Source organism: Crocodylus siamensis, chromosome 2 (genome assembly GCF_052110815.1).
Source record: "Crocodylus siamensis isolate JL-2025a chromosome 2, ASM5211081v1, whole genome shotgun sequence".
In the NCBI taxonomy this organism is placed as follows: domain Eukaryota; kingdom Metazoa; phylum Chordata; order Crocodylia; family Crocodylidae; genus Crocodylus; species Crocodylus siamensis.
In genome coordinates, this window is record NC_143396.1 from 198,922,928 (window position 1) to 198,936,512 (window position 13,585).

At 45.0% G+C, this 13,585-nt stretch overlaps 1 protein-coding gene across 1 annotated transcript in view; it reads left to right on the forward strand.

The window, feature by feature from the left end:
- The window catches only part of DCDC1 (doublecortin domain containing 1), a 500,455-nt gene that overhangs the window by 24,421 nt on the left and 462,449 nt on the right, over window positions 1–13,585 (forward strand). Inside the window, exon 3 of the mRNA XM_090034627.1 lies at window positions 1,189–1,376. Within this exon, the coding sequence (XP_089890753.1) occupies window positions 1,189–1,376 (188 nt within the window). The remainder of the gene's footprint in view (window positions 1–1,188; window positions 1,377–13,585) is intronic.

Below are 13,585 nucleotides of genomic sequence, written 5' to 3' on the forward strand. Positions count from 1 at the left end.
TGTGGTGTACAAGAGGGACCACAGCAGATGTTCTTGTGCAATCTTTGGGCCAACTGCTATATTTATTACACACATGCTTGTGATCTCAGGTGGCTGGACTCAGGAGGTCCTTTCCATTCCTGTGTTTCTTTCAACAGTAATCCGATGAACAGAGGCACACACAATATTTATTTTAAAATATTACAGATTATCACCTATGTTCTTCCCAAAGTCAAAATAAGTAGAAATCTATATTGCATTGTACCAATTAAGGATCTGATCATGTTTTCTGACCATCAATAATTTAATATTTACTTAAGGAACATATGTATATGTTTTAACAAAAGCGCAAGAAGACCCCAATCCTGCAATGACTACTCTTTGAATGAGACTGCTCATGTACTTTAAATTAAGTATGTGTAATTACTTGCAGGCTTGGAATCTTAAATTGGCCTCCCAGGGGATCCCGCCCATCAGTTCCCTGAGTGCACTGAAGTCTGATTTTCTGCTGTCCAGGGTCCATACTCTGCTGCTGTCCTTCCTTCTTTTCCTCAGGACCCTGAACTCAATCATCTCATGGTTGGTGCTTCCCAAGTTATTTAGCCTAGAAAAGAAGGGACTGAGCAGAGACTTAATAGCAGTCTAAAACTACCTGAAGGAGGGTTCAGAAGAGAATGGAGCTAGTTTATTTTCAGTGGTGGAAGATAAGAGAACAAGGAGCAACCGTCTCAAGTTGCAGCACAGGAAGCTTAGGTTAGATATTAGAAAGAATTTTCTCACTAGGAGGGTAGTAAAACACTGCAAGAGGTTGCCCAGAGAGGTGGTGGAAGGCTCCATCCTTGAGGGTTTTCAAAACCCAGCTAGACAAAGTTTTGGCTAGGATGATCTCGTTGGGGCTGGTCCTGCTTTGGGCAAGGGTTGATGACATCTTGAGGTCCCTTCCAACCATAACTTTCTATGATTCTAGGTTGCCATCCACTTCTATGTTCCCCACCAATTCTTCCCTGTTTGTGATCAGCAGGTCAAGAAGAAAGAAGAGCACAGCCCCTACTTGGTCTTTCCTTAACTGTCTCCAAAAACTTCCTGGTTTGCCTGTGTACTGCTGTATTGCCCTCCAAGCAGATGTCAGTGACTGTAATTGCCAGGCTTCAAAACAAATAGAGACACTTATGCTCTAATTTTAATTAGAGAATTTTCTATTTTTACCAGGAAATGGAAAACACCCAAAATCCAGTGTGTGTTCATGAATCTTGCAGTCTGACTTCAGAGGGATCACAAAGAAATAATGAACTCCTAGCTTCATCAGTCTCTTCATATCACCAGGGCACACAAACTATATTAACCCAGAAGTACGGAAGCAAAGCTGCGTTGCCTTCTGATTCTTATCATTTGCCAAGGTAAGTTTTTTAATTTGCTATTTTTTGATAAGCTGCAAAAATATAATATTTTTGCATTGGCAGTTTTATATTACAAGAGGCAATTGTAAAAGATCATTTAATATTTTCACAATAAAATTTACTATAAGTTTTCTTTGATTTGTCTGAAAAGTTCCTTAGAACACTGTGAATCTGCTGAAATGTTCTAGGTTTTGAGCAATCCAGCCTCTGAGTTTAAATAAATGTTTAATAGTTTCACAGTTTGCAAATTCTCACTGCTCTGGATCGATGATATTACATATGAGGAGCTAAGGCAGGGAGAGGAAAACCAAACGTATCCACCTCCTTTGGGTGCCCAATTTGAGATGCAAAAGACCAGATTTTTCAGAGTAATTAAATGCATTAGATAGCGTTTCTATATTAAAGAGCAGCTGCCTTTGGCTTCAGTTGCATTTATGGGTGCTCAGCATTTCTGAAAACCAGGCTTCAGGATCTTAAGCTGGTCACCTAGAAAACACATTTAATGACCATGTTTAAAAAGTATGGTTTAAGGGATTGATTTAACATCATGCAAGCAGAGGCAGGAATAAAATGCAGTTCTCCAGAGCAGCATTCAATTGTCCCTATGCTGGGGCGCTTCTTGAGCTTCTTGCAGTCCCCTACCTCTTTCACTTCTCACCTTCCAACTGTTGCAACAAAGTAGTTCTGAGAGGTAATCCATGTTCTGTTACACAGTGACAAATGGAATTAGTTTGACAAAGTCATTCTTCCAAATATCTAGATTCAGAGTGATTCCTGAATACCACATAGTTTCAGGAATAAACAAATTAAAGAAAAAAAACCTGACTGGTAGAATGGAGCACCTGAAATTGTCATAAAGATATCTGGAACAGGTTTAGACTCATGTTGGTGGCAATCCCTTATTCAAGGATGATCTCTACCACAGCTCATTGGTAGGTCTTGAGGTGACTTAAGATTTTAGTCTTTGAACCACAGACGCAGCCACAGAAATTGCAGGTCTTTCTTCAGGAGAGGGGAGGCCATAGGTCAGGATTTTCCTCATTTTCCTTCCTCCGCTCTCTCTTCTCTGCTTTGAGGGTGAGATAATTCATCTTGAAATGGGCAGCCACTTGGTTGAAGTTGTGGAGCCATTGGAGTCAGTCAGCACCCAGCTTCTCCCAGGTCGTGATGTCAATATCCATTTTCTTGAGGTATGCCTTCAATGTGCCCTTGTAGTGTTTCTTTTGGCCACTCTGATGAGGCTGTTACTGACCTGAGAGTAGAGCCCTTGTTTTGGGAGTCAGTAGTTGGGCATCCGCACACAGTGAATTTGGTGTTTGAGGATCACTGACTCAGTGCTGGTAACATTGGCTTCAGCACGGATGCTAGTGTTTGTGTGGTGATCTTGACATTCCATGTGGAGGAGTTTCTGGATGCATTGTTGGTGATGCCTCTCCAGGCTCTTGAGATGACGATGGTAGGTCACGCACATTTCATATCTGTAGAGGCGAGTGCGGATGATGGCTACATTGTAGACTTGGATCTTGGTGTCTTTCTGGAGACAGCAATGAATAAAGACATGCTGGAGCCATTTCCCAGACGAGGCACTTGCACACCTTATCCTGTGCTGGATCTCCTCATTGACGTTCACTGTCCGAGACAGGTGGGTACCAAGGTAGGGGAAGTGTTTGACTACCTCCAGGGGCTTTCCCTTAGTGATAATTTGGGAAGGGAGAGGCTCATATTCAGTGCCTGGGGCAAGCTAATAGCTCACTTTAGTCTTCTCAATGTTGAGAGACAGGCCCAAAGTTCGATAGGCTTTTCCAAAAAGAACAAGCATGGCATGGAGGTTTTCCTCAATGTGTGCAAGTATAGGGTTACCATATGTCCAGGTTTTCCCAGACATGTCCTCTTTTTTGGCCCCTTGTCCTTGTGTCCAGGTGGGTTTTTGAAATGCGAGCAAATTTGGGATTTTACTTTGCCTCTGCTCCTCCCAGGCAAGAGTAGCTTGGATGCTTCGGGCTGGGAGCAGCGGGCAAGGTAATTGGCTGTCAGGGGTCACGTGTTCTGCGTACAAGACCTGGGGCACCAGCAGGGACTGTGGGTCAAGAGTGAGGGGCACTGTCAGGGCTGAGGGCAGGGGCTGGGATTCTGGCAGGACTTCCTCAGTAAGAGGTAGAAGACAGTTCAGGAGGATGTGGGCAAGGATTTTCCCTGCTTCGGAAAGAAGGACAATACCTTTATAGTTCCCACACACAGACTTATCTTCTTACATGAAGATACTGGCATTCCTCAGATACACAGGGATCTGCATAGGATAAATTTGTGGAATTTCAGTACCAGTTCCTCACCACCAGCCTTGTAGATTTCAGCAGGCATACTGTCCAGTAGCCTTGTTGTTCTTGGTTTCTTTGATCCCATGCCAGACTTCTTCTAGGATAAGGAGGGTTGGCAAGGGATCCCTTTTCAAGATATTGGGGGATGGATGCTATGGTAGTATCTGTCACAGTGGACTCGTGGTTTAGAAGTGCCACAAAGGGCTCTTTCCATCTAGCTTTGAGGATTATTGGGCTATCTGTGATTGCAGGAAAGTAGAAGTGTGGGAAACTGGGGCATAGATGGCCTTTGTTGCCAGATAAGAGCTATGTCTCTCATATTTGTCGGCACAGAAATGGATCTCTTTAGCTTTATTGTGCAACCACTGATTTTTTTGATTTCCTGAATCCTCCTTTGAGCTTCAGCTTTGAGGAGCTCATATGTCTCCTTCTTCTGCTGAGATAGGCTCATTTTGCTTGGCAAGATGACACCTTTTCTCTTCCAGTCAAGAAAACTTTGGATCTCAGTGTCACTCTTATTGTATTGGTGTTGGTGTTGATGGGGGTATGGCCTGTGCTGAATCCATTGGCTATATGGTGGCTTTCAACTCCTTTCAGAGTCCTCATAGATTCATAGATGTTAGGGTCGGAAGGGACCTCAATAGATCATCGAGTCCAACCCCCAGCATAGACAGGAAAGAGTGCTGGGTTGAGACCCCAGCCAGATGCCCATCCAGCCTCCTCTTGAGGCTCCCCAGAATAGGGGAGAGCACCACCTCCCTTGGGAGCCCATTCCAGACCTTGGCCACGCTAACTGTGAAGAAGTTCCTCCTAATGTCCAGTCTAAATCTGCTGTCTGCTAGCTTATGTCCATTATTTCTTGTGACCCCCAGGGGTGCCTTGGTGAGTACAGCCTCACCAATTCCCTTCTGTGCCTCCATGATGAATTTATAAGCAGCCACAAGGTCACCTCTCAACCTTCTCTTGCACTCGTATGGTTAAGGGCTTGGCCTGCAAGCCCTTAACCATATGAGTGGCCCTTCTCTGAACCCTCTCCAGGTTATCCATATCCCTCTTGAAGTGTGGCACCCAAAACTGCATGCAGTATTCCAACTGCAGTCTGACCAGCGCCTGATAGAGGGGAAGTATCACCTCCTTGGTTCTGTTTGTCATGCATCTGCTGATGCATGATAAAGTGCAGTTAGCTTTTCTGATGACTTCATTACACTGATGACGCATGTTCATCTTGGAGTCCACCAGGACTCCAAGACCCCTTTCCACTTCCATGCTACTGAGCAGGTCATTTCCTAGGCAGTAGGTGTCCTGGACAATTTTCCTCCCTAGGTGCAGCACTTCACATTTCTCCTTGTTAAATTTCATTCTATTGTTTTCTGCCCATTTGTCCAACCTGTCCAGGACTGCCTGTAGTTGTTCCCTGCCCTCCAGTGTGTCCGCTTCTCCCCACAGTTTTGTATCATCCGCAAACTTGAATAAAGTACACTTTACTCCCTCGTCCAAGTCACTGATGAAGACATCAAGTACAGAGCCCTGTGGGACCCCACTGCCCACGCCCTTCCAGGTCGATACCGACCCATCCATTACCACTCTCTGGGTACGACCCTCTAGCCAATTTGCCACCCACTGGACTGTGTAATCATCCAGGTCACAGCCTCTTAACTTGTTCATCAGTACGGGGTGGGATACCATATCAAAGGCCTTCCTGAAGTCTAAGTAAATGATATCAACCCCTACTCCTGTGTCAAGGTGTTTTGTAACCTGGTCATAAAAAGAGACTAGATTAGTCAGGCATGATCTACCCGCTACGAACCTGTGCTGGTTTCCCCTCAGCATAATATTTCCTGCTGGGCTCTCACATATATAAGCCTTAATAATCTTTCAAAGACTTGCCAAGGATGGAGGTGAGACTGACTGGCCTGTAGTTGCCTGGATCATCCTTCCTCCCCTTCTTGAAAATAGGGACCACATTGGCCCTTTTCCAGTCCTCTGGGACCTGTCCCATGTGCCACGAGTGCTCATATATTCTTGGCAGTGGCTGTGCAATGATATCAGCCAGTATCTTCAGTACCCTTGAATGGAGCTCATTCATTGCCTTTATTTCATAGTTTCATAGTTAGTAGAAACTAACTCAGTACACTATTTGTGTACTGAGGAGAGAGCTTCCTGTGGAGGCACTGTTGGAGAGTCTTACAGACCTTTGGGTCTTGAAGAGATTTGAGAGTTGAGAGTCCTTCACATTGCTTTTGTCTGTTTGCTTTTTTCTGTGTTTCAGAGCAAGCTGGGTGTTCATAATTGATCTGACAAGACAGTGGTCCATCCAGCAGTCATTATGGTTTCCTCACATGATACTGACAGCCACTCAATCACAGGATGTAACAATAACATAGTCAAGATGCTAGCACTTAGAGTAAGCATATCTCCACATGCGCTTGTGTTTGTGACTCTGTCTGAAGATAGTGTTTGTGATGTAAAGACTCTGCTCTGTCCATTTGCTCAGGAGAAGGATGTCAGTGGAGTTGGCTTTCCCAACCCCTTCCTTCCAAATGGTGCCACTCCATAGTTCTAGGTCACATCTGACTAGTGTTTAAGCCACCAAGGAGAATATCTGATCTTCCTTGCAAGTGTTAGTCAATATGTGGTCAAGGTTGGAGTAGAACTTTCTCTGACATCATTGCCAGCTGTGAGTGGGTGAATGTTCCTAACGGGGTTTCCCTCTGGACTCGCCTGCCACGACTTCAATGGGAACAAAAAAAAAGAGGGTATCAGTGATCTTACAGGGTTAGGAAGCACTCCTGTCACTCTGTGGTTAACTTTGAATAAGATGGATTTATTCCTTTGTTAGAGATTAAAGGGCAACAATGGTCCCCCTAATCTGCCTCATTAGCAGTGAGATTCCAAGTTACACAAGAGAACTCAGTGCCCACAAGTCTTCACAATAACTTTGTAACAGATATTGCCCTTCAGTAAACTACCTTATAAATCAGCTGAGTTCCCCACGTTTAATTGTACTGTCTCTTTAAGAGCGGCCCTGGCTGCTCCGCCATCTCTCTCACTGCCGCTTTTAGCACCGGTGGAGTTTTTAGGAGCTCGTGGGCTTAGAGAAGCTCTTCCAGCCCACACATCTCCAAAGGGGGACCCTCTTCACTTGGGTACCCTTTGCCTGTCTGTCTCCTGAAGACCCGGTTTTCCTCACTCACCAGAGACACCGGGATTCAACAGTACATATCCTGTCTTAACTCAATCAGTCAGGTTGTTCTGGGCACTGTATTTCACTCCAACTCACAAACAGTCTCCCCGTCCTCCCAGTCCTTTGAGACAGACTTTTCTTCATACTTCTTCTTGTGCCTGAAGACAAACTGTGTATCCCCGTCGCCACTTTTATCTCCACTGTGGCGCGCTAATCCCCCTCTCTTGCCCTGGTGTGTAATTCCCTTCACTGGTGGGGGCATTGTCAGGTCACTCTCACCTGAAACTGCCTCAGTAACAGGGCTCCTGGCTGAGCCCCTATTACAGCAGCATCAAGCATTGGGGTATACACACTGATGATGGTGACATACTGTTTGTTGCTGAGCTTAAGATGGAGGATCATAAAATGTTCACTTATGCTGCAGGTAACTCTGTAAATTGACTGATGAACTGATTCTTCATGGTGAAGTTGATACCATGAACACATCTGTCCTAGACCAGTTTCCCCTTACAGAAGAAGGTGTAGCTTCCACCCTCTTCTCTCAGCTGATGCTCATCTGGTTGTCTTATCTTGCTCAGAGTTGCAGTGTTGATGTTGTATCTTGTTAATTCCCTGGAGACAATGGCAGTTCTTCTTTCTGGTAATTCATTGTCTTAATTATCCACCAAGGGGCAAGTGTTCCATGTTGCAAAAATCATTGTCTTATGATGTTTTTGACCACAGAAATAGTGTTCTTGCAGGATATGGTTATCCAGCCAGGAACAGATAAGACGATGTTGGTTTAGGTTAACTTTTCTAGACCCTTCCCCATGTGTAGTGAGCAGAGGGGATCATGAATAAGGCTGCTCAGTTATGGTAGCAGCTGCTGAATTGTACCCCTGTCTCAACTCAGGTGCCAGACAACCACCTGCATGAAAATTTGTGGCTGGAGACTGCCAAATTCACTAATTCTGTCTCTATCACCACTCATCCATTACTGAAGGGCTTTTGCAAATTGGCACAGAAGAGTGTGCTGTTTCCTCAGGTAGAAAACTGTACATGACTTTGTTTAATGTGAGGAAGCTAGTGTGCAGAAACTGCAACTACACAATCCTGATATGGTGGAGATTTGAGCCCCGTGGTAAGAGGGATCCCAACACAACAGGAGACCTCCATCTTGTTGCAGTCTTCTTTCATCTTTACAGCCATTGAGATCCTGATATCTCTTTCCACCTAATCTGTCATTGAGAACTTTGGGTTGGTCCATGGTTCATCTGGAAGCTTCCCTCAGATCTGTTCACTATGGGTGACCCTGCCAGAAGTGTGAGACTCCAGGTGACATAGCTCTGAGCATCTTTGGGACACATAAGCCTCTCTACCACTACAAGATTTTAGTTCATGGATAGAGGCTTAAATTGTTTTTTGTTGTTTATTTGCAAGCAATGAGGCTGGTGAAAAGTGTGAGACTTAAGACTGTGTTCCACAGTTGAATGGGCAAATAGGCCTGCTAAGTTCTAGCTAACTCCTGCTGAACTGATTGGTCTTGACTTTGCATTAAGAGAAGCAATGCAGAGCTGAGAAATGTGGCACCACCTGGGGGAGAGGGTGTGGAGCCCCAGAGATGCAGTGCAGGCAGCATGGAGCCCCAGGGAGGTGGTGCAGGTGGCACAGAGCCCTAGGGTGGCAGCATGGTGGAACTAGCATGCAGCTCCCATCTGGTGGCACGGGGCCTGATCTTGTGGCTAGGAGGAGAGGGAGGCAGCACAGGGGCCAGTCTAGCACCAGGCTGAGTGGACATGGTGTACGGCCCAATTCTGGCATGTGGCATCCTATTTGACCCATGGAGAGTCCCTGTGCCACTCGTCTGGCCCACTACACCAAAAGGTTGAGCGCTCCTGATCTAGACCTTAGCAAAGCTTTTGATATATTGCCTCATTGGAATGTTGTGGGAGCCTACATGGCTCACCAAAAGGATCTGGGAATGTTTCCGAGCTAAAAGGGAGGCGTACACCAAAATGGAAGGGAGGGGCCATCACCAGGGAGGACTATACTGTGGTTTCTCTGGGCTGCAGGGGGGGTGGTCAGGAAGGTCAAGGTGGAGATGGAACTGGGATTAGCTACCCAGATCAAGGACAACAAGAAGTCCTTTTTTAAATACATAGGGGGCAAAAAGAAGGTACTGGGTAATGTGGGTCCCTGCAAGACACGCTAGGAAACTGGTCATTACACCAGACGACAAAGCTAACTCATTTAACAAGTTCTTTGTCTCCATTTTCCTGAGCAGGGACTGGATCAGCGCCCCCTCCAGGACCCCCTCAGGCCCCAGGGGAGGCGCACCCAGACCAAGGGTCAGTGAGGATCTAGTCAGGGAACTTCTGGAGGAACTGGACGTATTTAAATCAGCTGGTCCGGACGATCTCCACCCCAGAGTACTGAGGGAATTAGCTGAGGTCATTGCAGGGCCCCTAGCATGGCTGTACGAGCACTCGTGGTGCTCTAGTGAGGTGCCAGAGGACTGGAAGAGGGCCAACATGGTTCCTATCTTCCAAAAAGGGAGGAACGAGGGCGCCGCACTTTAAGAGGGATGTGGACAACATGGAGAGGGGCCAGAGGAGGGCCACTCGCATGATCAGAGGGCAGCAGCGCAGGCCCTACAAGGGCAGGCTGTGGGACCTGAACCTGTTCAGCCTTCACAAGAGAAGGCTGAGGGAGGATCTAGTGGCCTGTTACAAACTAGTCAGAGGGGACCAGCAGGCACTGGGGGAGTCCCTGTTCCCCCGAGCACTGCCAGGAGTGATTGGAATAATGGTCACAAGCTGGCAGAGGGTAGATTCAGACTAGACATCAGGAGGCACTACTTCACGGTCAGGGTGGCTAGGATCTGGAGCCAACTTCCAAGAGAAGTGGTGCTGGCTCCTACCCTGGGGGTCTTTAAGAGGAGGCTAGACGAACACCTTGCTGGGGTCGTTTTGTCCTCAGTACTTTTTCCTGCCATGGCAGGGGGTCAGACTTGATGATCTGGTCAGGTCCCTTCCGACCCTACCAACTATGAAACTATGAAACCACATCAAAACCTTTCTAAAATCAAGGTATACATAGCCCATAATTTCATCATAGAAGTCACTGAGGTTGGTCAGGCATGACTTGCCCTTGGTGATCCATTTTGATTGTTCCTAATCAACTTTTTCTCCTCCAAATGCTTAGAAATGGTTTGCTTGAGGACTTGGCCCATGCTTTTTCCTGGGACTGAGGTGAGAGTAACTGATTTGTAGTTCCCTGAATCCTCCTTCTTCCTTTTCCTAAAGATGGGCACTATATTTGCCCTCTACCAATCACTTGGGATTACCCCTGATCACCATGAGTTTTCAGAGATGATGGCTAGTGGCTCTGCAAACACATTGGCCAGCTCCCTCAACACCTTTGGGTGCATCACATCCAGCTTTGTGGACTTGTACCCTTCCAGCTTTTCTAAATAGTTCCTAACCTATTCTTTTGCCACTGTTGGCTGCTTACCTTCTCCCCAAACTATGCTGCCAGGTGTAGTAGTCCTGGAGCTGACCTTGCCTGGGAAGACTGAGATCAGGAAGTCATTGAGTACTTCAGTCTTTTCTACATCATCTGTCACTAGGTTGCCTCCCCCATTTAGTAAACATCCACACTTTCCCTGGTCTTCCTCTTGTTGCTGACATACTTGTAGAAACCCTTCTTGTTATCCTTCACATCCCTTGCTAGCTGCAAATCGGCTGCACTTTGGCCTTCTTTTTCATCCCTGTATGCTTGAGCAATACTCTTATAATCCTCTCTAGTTGTTTGTCCAAATTTCCACTTCTTGTAAGCTTCCTTTTTGTGTTTTAGCTCTCTGAAGAATTCCGTGCTAAACCAAACTGGTCTTCTGCTGTACTTGCTAGTCTTCTTGAGCATCAGGATTGTTTCTTCCTGCACCCTTAGTAAGGTTTCTTTAAAGTACAGCCAGCTCTCCTGGATTCCTTTCTCCATCACACTGGCCTCTCAAGGGATCCTGCCCATCAGTTCCCTGAGGGTGCCATAGTCTGTTTTTCTGAAGGCCAGGGTCCATCCTCTGCTCTTTTCCTTCCTTATTTTTCTTAGGATCCTCAACTCAAGTATCTCATGGTTGCTGCTGCCCAAGTTGTCACCCACTGCTACATTCCCTACCAAATCATCCCTATTTGTTGGGTCAAGAAGAGCACAGCCGCTAGTTGATCTCTCTAACACTTGCTCCAGGCCTCAACACTCTCCAAAACTTCCTGGATTATAATGATCCTTCCATATTGATTGGTGAGACCCCATTTTGAATACTGGGTGCAGCTCTGGTTACCAGTATTAAAAGAAAGGTAAACTTAAACTGGAGTGGCCATTAAGAGGAGGAAGGGGATGGAGATCTTTTCTCATGAGAGAAGATCAAAGGAGCATGGCTTGTTTAGCTTATCAGAATAGATATTAAGAAGGATTGTGATCTATCTAGACAAGTACATAGAAGGTAAACTAGGAAAGGTGAAGAGCTTTTTTGGCTAAAAAAACAATGTGGCACAAAGTCAGGTGACTACAAACTAGCTACTGGTATTTTTAGATTAGTAATTAGAAAAAACATTCTAATGCTATATCAGGAGTTTTGAAACAGTATTCCAAGCAAAGCGGTGAGGGCAAGAAACCTGCATCTATTTTAAGATTGAACTGGCTCAGTTTATGGAAGAAATGGAATGACAGGACTGGGAATTCTACCACACCAATCAGTGAGTGTGGAGGGATATATTTGTGGTTCTCTAAGTTGCGGTATAATGGTATGGAGAGTATCTGGTAATCCCATGCATCATGGCTTTTGCTGGTCACCAGTTGTAGCCAGGAAGGAATTTTGTTTTACTGCTCATGTTTGTTTCTGGGTTCATTTTTGGTTTTGGTTTTTGTTTTCATTTTCTTTTTGCCTTTGCTTTTTCCACTTTCCTCTGATTGGGATTGGGATATTGGCCACATCTAAAACTGAAGCTTTTTTGACTGGACTGCTGTGGTGGTCCTGCTGGTACCAGAAACCCAAATGCTCCTGGCTAGATTGTCTTTTATTCCATTTAGGGTTATAATGCCAAATTTGGGGTCAGGAAAGCATGTTTGCCTTAGGCCAGATTAGCAGTGACTGTGGGAGTTTTTGTCTTCCTCCATAGTTAAGGGCTGTCCTTTTTCCTCGGATCTGTGGAGCATAGTAACTAGTTCCCTGTTATTGCTATGGTAGGACATTGGCAATGACCTTGTCTCCCTTGATTTTACCTTTGATATATTATAGAGTGATCTTAGTGATTCATACACTGTTGTTATATTTGTGGGTGAGGATTTGACAAGGTAATTCTGGGGATTCCTTTGGCTAACAAGAACTAGTATTGGTCTAGGTGGCCCAAGAGGCCTCTTTCAGTTTTAAAGTCCTATTTTCCTAAAGAATTAGGAAGCAAGATGTGAACTATAGAAATAACAGAATCAAAGGCTGAAAAGTGGTTGAGAATGGGGAACAGGGAAGCATGCAGAGAGAAGAGAATTAATTTTATAATAAAAATCATATTCAGATTAACATCTAGAACTAAAAGTTCTGAAAGGACTTAAAGATCCAGAATTTACCTTTGATAAGTAAAGATTTTTGAAAGTAGTACTATGCTTTGCCATGATTGAGAATCCAAAACCACCAGATAGAGACCTGAGATAGAAAGGTACATAGAACTCAAAGTCAGAATAAAGAAAGAATAGTGTATGAAACTGTGCATGCCATCAAGCATAGATTAAAACCTGTCCTTTAGGCAGGAAATGATGCAGGAATTGCAATGGCTTATATCACTTTTAACAAGAGTTTGCAAGCACCTTCAGGGTGGACAGCTTGCAAAAGAGGACAATGGTACACCACTAGTTCAAATGAATCTCACAGGAGTAATGGGCAGAGTACAGAATAGAGCTGAAAGGGCTCAGCCACCCCAACATTCATCCTCTATAAATACCCCCTTTGTCATACAGAAGAGGCTAAGAGAGGAGCTGGTCTGCTTCATTCTTTGCAGAACAACAGATTGAGGAGTATGAAAAAGGGTATCTTCAACTCTTCTATGAAACAAGTATAGTGAGAGAACCATGCAGTGCTGACTCCAAGTTAAGGTTTAGAGCAGGTAACAAACAAGATCATTGTTCATCACAGCACAACTGCTCATTTTGACCTACCACCCCATGACTAGCCTCCTAGGTTAGTCAAACTCAGTGTGAGGCCTCCAGTAAGGCCTAACTCTCCACCCACTCTCTGTTACTCATCCCTGGAATTTATTCTCTGATCTCCCAATGTCTGGACTCAGTTTGTCCCTGGCTTTGCTCCTGGGTTGCCCTTTTGGCTTCCTGACCCAGTTTGACCTCAGATTCCACTTACCTATCCAAGGCCTCGTCAGTGCCTTGATCTCTGAGTGTCTCTAGACCTGTCCACCTGTGTCCTGGCATAACAGATAGTCTCCTAAGTGTGTTAAAGAAAGACAACTGAAGCCTAGTTAAACCATGTTCTTTGTGACTTATCTTTTTTTTTCACCAGGGACAAATATACAGGTACATGATAAAACAATACCTAACTAACGCAATAACTATTAAATGAAGATAAAACTGTCTTTCCACTTAACACAATAGCAAAGCTACTGTTGACTTAAATAATGCCAGAATTTGTTTTGGGTATATACTGTTTGCTGTAACTTTCTTATGCGTAAAAG